Source organism: Vigna angularis, chromosome 3, assembly GCF_016808095.1.
Source record: "Vigna angularis cultivar LongXiaoDou No.4 chromosome 3, ASM1680809v1, whole genome shotgun sequence".
Classification (NCBI taxonomy): Eukaryota; Viridiplantae; Streptophyta; class Magnoliopsida; order Fabales; family Fabaceae; genus Vigna; species Vigna angularis.
In genome coordinates this window covers 161923-168650 of record NC_068972.1, presented here as the reverse complement: position 1 = coordinate 168650, position 6728 = coordinate 161923, and the positions used below count along the sequence as shown (strand labels likewise).

At 27.8% G+C, this 6728-nt stretch overlaps 1 protein-coding gene across 1 annotated transcript; it reads left to right on the top strand.

Annotated features, from left to right (window-relative positions):
• The first annotated feature begins 4661 nt into the window (after positions 1-4661).
• LOC108326400 (uncharacterized) lies at positions 4662-6373 on the top strand. The gene is made up of 5 exons (XM_017559892.2): positions 4662-5091; positions 5170-5242; positions 5584-5633; positions 5767-5880; positions 6007-6373. Exons 1-5 carry the CDS (start codon positions 4721-4723, stop codon positions 6128-6130), a joined length of 732 nt encoding a protein of 243 aa, XP_017415381.1. The 5' UTR covers positions 4662-4720; the 3' UTR covers positions 6131-6373.
• Positions 6374-6728: the final 355 nt, after the last annotated feature.

Genomic DNA, 6728 nt, shown 5'->3' with positions numbered 1-6728 from the left:
TGTTTGGCGAATTACTGTAGTAGAAATTTATAACCATTGTCAAAGAAAAATTGTACATTGTTTAGAGTTATTTTCTTCAATATGCAATGACTATTTTTGCCTCTGACATCTTTTGCCGAAAAAGGAATCATTATTCGCCTAGAACAAATCAAGATTATAAGTTAGTACATTGTCTGAACCTATGTTTAGATAGAGCATTTCGCAACACATTTAAATGAATTGACTTTGAATTGATTTATCTCATTTGAAATTGTGTTTTTTTGTTTGAATAAAGTATTTCAATTATTATCAAATTTAAAAAGTTTAAATATCAAATAATTGTTAAAAGTTAAAAACTATTAATATTGATAATCTTTTGTGGTTAATGGTATTTTATTTAAAGTTATACATATTTTTTATTTTTTATTTGTTAAAAAAATCTCAATTTATGTTAAATAAGATTATTTTCAAGTTATGAAATGATATATTAGGTTAGAACTAAGTAAGATAACACTTGGTTAAATTTATGTGCAGGTTCATATTCATCTAAATCAGTCATAATCTATTGAAGACCAAGTCATGCCTATTTCGATCAAAACTAGTTCAAGCTACGTTAAGTTGATTTTACCTAAAACTAAATCGATTTAATTTAGTTTGAAACGAATCAAGTTGACTTAGCTCGAACTCATAGAAAAAAAAGTACGATTTTTGTTCTTTTTTCAAATAAAGACAAAGTTGTCTTTTTATCATAAGTACATGAGTGGGATGAGAAGATACGAGGGTATAGGAAGATATTGATAACTTTATTATGAATTATGCCATGGAACCTAAATAGGATGACAACAGGTCGGGTCGGGCACGGATAGTGCTTACTCGCAACCCGACCCGACAAAATAAAATTCACCGGCTACCCGACCCGTTATCCGCACGGATACCTGCTTAAAAAATATCCATGGGTATTTTAAAACCCGCGGATACCTGTGGATATCCGCGGATACCCGCAAATATTTTAAAAAAATATATTTTAATAAATTATTAAAATAATTTAAATAGAAATATATAAAATATAATATAAACTAAATTAAATTTAAATTTAAATTCAATTTTAATTAAATTTAATCTTGTAAAATATAAATTAATGTTAATTTTAATTAAATTTAACTTAATAAAATATAAATTAAATTTTTATTTTTATTTTTTGCGGGTAGCGGGTATCCACGGGTACGGATAGTATAATACCCGCACCCGACCCGTTTATAAGCGGGTATTAAAATATCCGCTACCCGCGGATTACGGATAATAAATATCTGTGGGTATCAACTATCCGTCACGAATTTTATCTGCGGATATCTGCGGCTGCGGATTTTTTTATCATCCCTAAACTAAGGATTAAAGATGCTTTTAATTTTTAAATATTATTATAAAATTGAAATTTATCTCTATTTAAAATTTTGTTTTGATCTTTAAATTTTAAAAATAAATTAATATAATCATTTTAATTCAATTATTTTAATTTTTTTATGAATTAAACATGTTTGAAGCTTCTGTTCTAGTGTCAATAAAAACACAATTTAATAAAATATAAAAATATTAATGTGATTAATAAGACTATATTCCTTCGTTTTCAAAATCTAAATATTATAATGATCAAAATTTTCAACATAAACAACTTTAAATTTTCATCTAAATTTATAACTAAAAACATATTTCACTTAAAAAACGGAATACCTATAAAATATATAAATGGAACATGCTGACAAGAAGTTTACCAAAGAGCATCTTCAACTGAATGGAACTTTTTATTAGTTTTGAGAATAAATACGTAATTTTGTGAACAGGAAAACATGATAGCGGATGAGGAGTGGTCGCATAAATTTTTTTCTAAATATTGTGTACCTAAAAATAAAAAATTGTCTTATAAATTATTGCGAATGAAAAACTGAAGAGGTCATGAATTGTATCTGTCAGTTTTGGAGTTCTCTGGAAGAAACCTTCATCACCACACAACCCTTCATCATTTTTGTCACTCTATTTTGTTCAACCACACTCTCAAAACAACTTGTTTTTCATAAGTCACTGAATAAATTATTTTAATTAAAATATCTTTATAGTCTTCTTTAATCCATTTATCATTTATAATTAAAATGTGTACATAAAATTAAACTTGTATAACTTTTATTAAATGTTAGACCCTAATTAATAACTTTTACAAAAGTAATTTTATTGATTCAACTATTAAGTTATAATCTCATTTAACTATAATAAGGAATATAAACTGTTAATCAATTTGAAGAATAATTATATATATACTTAAATATATTTTAAAAAGTATATGTTATATCTACTTTATTTTATTTTTGAATAATAAATAATTTTATATTAACATAATTATAAATAAAAAATTTAATCGAATACTAAAATTTTAAAAATACTATTGAATATTAAATGGTGTAATATTTAATCTAAGTTTCAAATGCTTTGGTGGTGGGACTTATTAGCCCTTCAGTTGCCATTCTAATTACATGAGATGGATTTTATTTCCTTAAATATATTAATAGACTAAAATTTGATTTAATTTTATTTATAAATTAAAATTTGATATTTGTTCAATCTATTATATCGAGAAATTTATTATTTATTAAAAATATTGTGTCATTTTATCCATAATATCCAATGTCATATTAAAAATCAATAATAAATTTCAAATATAAATAAATGCAAATTTTATATTTCACGTACGTCAATTTTACAAAGTTAAGGTTAAATTTTTTTCTTAATGTCATCTTTTATAAATTCTTTATCAAATATTTTTAAAGTTAGTTCTAATATTTAATAATTCTAAATGATTTGACAAGTTTTATTTTGTTTAAATTTTTTTTATACTTTTAAAGAAAACTCTAGAATATGAAATAAGTTTTTTTTTTAAAAAAAAAGACACTAAAATTACACTATCCACAAATTTTCTTTTCAAAAAGTGCACCTTTAATTTTTTATTTCTGGAACTATTTTATGACTTTATATTAAAAAGAAAAGAAAGAAACCTCGTACGCTCACTCTTCTTGTCCTACATCTTTTAAATTTTGTGTTTTCCGTTAAGTCAACCATCACACACAAAAATACGACAAAATAAAATTCACAACATTTTTTTTTTGTTTTCACTTTATTTGATGGATGCTCACTTAGACATCGTATTCTAAGATAAAAAGAAATTATAGCCTCATAAATATTAAATGATTGAAAATTAGAAAAAAAATGTTGTTATGTGACAAAATAAAAACTTAATTAATCAAATAATATAATAAATTACTTACACATAAATATTTAATAAGAATTAATATAAATAAAAAACTAAAAGATGATTAATTAGGAAGTAGTTATTTTATACAATTAAAAATTATATATGAAATTTTTGTTTATAATTTAAATTTAATTTATTTAAATAATTAATTGCAAATAATGCATAATTTTTTCACATACTAATTTTTAGAAAATAAAATCAATTCACAATTTAATTAATTGAGTTTAAAAATTCTTATGAAAATAATTATTAAACTTCGGATGATTTATCAATTTTTACACGTGATTTGGAATTTCTTTTCAACAGAAAATATTTTTATATATGATGTGTTGTTATGATGACTACATCTTATGTATTAACTATATGTTGTTAACTTAAGTTTTACTATTTTTTCCTTAATAAAAGTTTGCTAGATAATGATAGTTTATCATTTATGAAACTAATATATATATATATATATATATATATATATATAATTATTATCATATTATTGTTTTCAAAGATTCTTCTAATATTTACTTCGATATTAGAATTTATTATTTATTCAATTTATATTACAGATTTATTATTTATTAAATCTATCGTGTTATTTATTAAATCATTAATGTCTAGTTTAATATTTAAGATACATATAATTTATCTGAAAAAATATATTTCATCAAGTACAAATTTCATATTTCACATCCATTTATTTATTTATTATTTGATTCATTTAAAAAATATATATTTTAAAATAAAAATACTCTTTTATTAATGTTAAATAGGTGTAAAGTGGACAATGAAGTCTTTGCGTATCATCCAATAAAAATATAGATATAACTAGGTATAATTTTTTTTAACAATATTGCCATACATTAAAATTCATAATATAATCAAGACACATGATTCATTGCATTAGGATTAAAATTTCAACAGCTTAACAGATGTATGTTGGTGTGGATGAAGTTGGATATGGTGACGGAGGAAAAAGGTATCGGAAGATGAAGATGATGATAGAGAAAAAATACTACACATTATACAAAGAGTGTCGACTTCTTTACTATACCATTAACCATTTAATTGTCATATCCAAAAAAAATAATAAAATTGAACAAAATTAACACAAATTTAATCTTTATTAACATAATTTCAAATATATATTTTTTATTTCAGATTTTACATTCTAAAACACAAAATTATATTCTATAATATATATATTAAAATAAAAAAAATATATTTCAAATTACATAATCCAAAGTAAAAAAAAATATTACAAAAATACAGGTTGAAATCATGGAGGTGCAAGAAGAAATTGTCTAATATCCATTATCTGGCTTACCCACCCAACATAAGGCCCATCATGGAAATGAGGGGTGGGGAAAGATAAAAAGGAGCGCGTAAAGGAAAGGTGAATAGAATTGTCATATTAAGGGCAGAGGGAAAGAAGAGGAGAGTGAGGTTGGAATGGCGTCTGAGAAGAGAAAGAAAAAAGCGAACAGTGACGTGAGTAAGAAGAGGAAGAGGAAGGAGGAGGCGGCGGAGGAAGCCGAAGAGAAGTCAGAGGAACGATCATCGGAGGCTCTGCGTCTCCTTCAGTCGGCGATGGGTCTTCAGCTTTCGTCGCTGGAGTTGGAGTCCCTCAGACAAGACTGCGTTCTGGAGGTACCCAATCACTCAGATGTGCAAATATTGGGGAAAACTGTTAAGGCAGTGTTTGGCTCATCGTGGAGGGAGCATCTCTGCGAAGGGAGTGTCGTAGAGGGAAAAGTTAATCCCGGAAGCCCCGCGGTTCTCATCATAAGTTCCTCTGCCCTAAGATGCATACACCTTCTCAGGTTCTTTTCTCCCTCCCTCTTTCATTATGTCCATTCCTAATTCCTTCTGAATGCCAAAACCCTAATTTTCTCTTGCAGGGGCTTTCGCTCTTTCACTAAACAATGCCACGCTGCGAAGCTATTCGCAAAGCACTTGAAGCTTCAGGAACAGGTACCTTCTCAATTATGCTTCCCTCCACTTCAACTTGTAAATTCTTCTTAATTCCTATGCACCAGTTGTGAAGCCAGACAGCAATTCATAGGCATGCGGCTGAGGGACCAAACTGCTCGCATTTTTAATTTTAAAACTTTAAATTTAACTCCCTTTTCCTTGTACTCTGAAAAAAAAAATGGTTCTCTATGTCTAAATTGAATGTTTTGTTCTTCACCGGTACATGGTTTCTTTTGCATCCCAACTTCTTGATTTTTCCTTCCCTTTCTTGATGTTATAAATTGTTATTCTTCTTCGTCGTGGAAACATTACCAACTGATTTTGCTTTATTATCAATGCAGATTTCTTTGTTAAAGAACCGTGTTAACATTGCTGGCGGCACTCCAAGCAGGTTGGTAATCCCTCGCCCTGCTACTAAAGAAGACTGTACTTTTTTACTGACCATCTGATTGGATATACTTTTGATAAGCAGTATGGACATTGTTAAATTTAGTCACGTAATTGTTGTCATATATGAATTTCAGGATAAAGAAGCTAATTGACGCTGAGGCGTTAGACCTTTCAAGGTTGCAAGTACTGGTGCTAGATTTGCATCCTGATGTAAAGGGGTATTCGTTGTTGACCCTTCCACAAGTCAGGTTTGGTCATGGTTTCTATCTGTTCTACTTATAAGTAACGCTGTCGTCTCTCTTGTAAGATTTTGCATAAATTTAGAAGCTGATGATGATGGTACTGATTGTTACATGTACATATAACTGTGGCAGGGATGAATTCCTGGAAGTGTTCAAGAACTATTTTTATGAAGCGATGATCCAGGGTGGTCTGCGTATTTGTCTCTATGGTTTAAAGGACAAACATAAACAAGGGCATACAGTTCCTGATACATAACATCTCATGTTTTGATTTAGGCATGTAGCTTATTATTTATTTTTTTACTATTCCGTTTATCTTCAAATGACGGACGTATTTGTTATCAACGGAATACCGTTGCCTTTAACCGTGGGAGAGTGACAATTTTGTTGTAAGTGGGGTTCATACATATAAAAAACACATTTCTAAGTAACTAAGAAGGTGCTTAATTTGTGTATATTATCGGGATTAATCGAAGGCCCCTATTTTTTTGGTATGTCATTATTGGTGTTAGTGTGTAATTTTATGAAAATTTACCATTTTCGAGGAAATATTTATCCGTAATTTCTCTCTGAAACTACCTGAATGACCAATTTGAATTTTATTATCTAAATGGGTAAGTTTTGCTTGGAAAACATGATTGAAAGGTTATTAATGTTGTCTTCACTGTTAAAAAAACATTTGTGAAACACAACTTCTTTACTATGGGAAATAATACACTGTTCAAAGGTAGTGGTTCAGGTGCCTTTATCGTAGCCTTTGGTTGTGATATTGGCTAACAGCCTAATTATATGGTATGGTGTAGAAGGGGTCAAGGGATTATGAGGGTGGATAAAAAAGATTTAGTCCATTTACG

What these genes read in the sequence shown, in the direction of transcription:
- LOC108326400 (XM_017559892.2), top strand. Translation starts at nt 4,721, where the DNA reads ATGGCGTCTGAGAAGAGAAAGAAAAAAGCGAACAGTGACGTGAGTAAG. An exon ending in GCTGGCGGCACTCCAAGCAG is followed by an intron (nt 5,634 to 5,766) that starts GTTGGTAATCCC and finishes TATGAATTTCAG; the next exon opens with GATAAAGAAGCTAATTGACG. An exon ending in TTGACCCTTCCACAAGTCAG is followed by an intron (nt 5,881 to 6,006) that starts GTTTGGTCATGG and finishes TAACTGTGGCAG; the next exon opens with GGATGAATTCCTGGAAGTGT.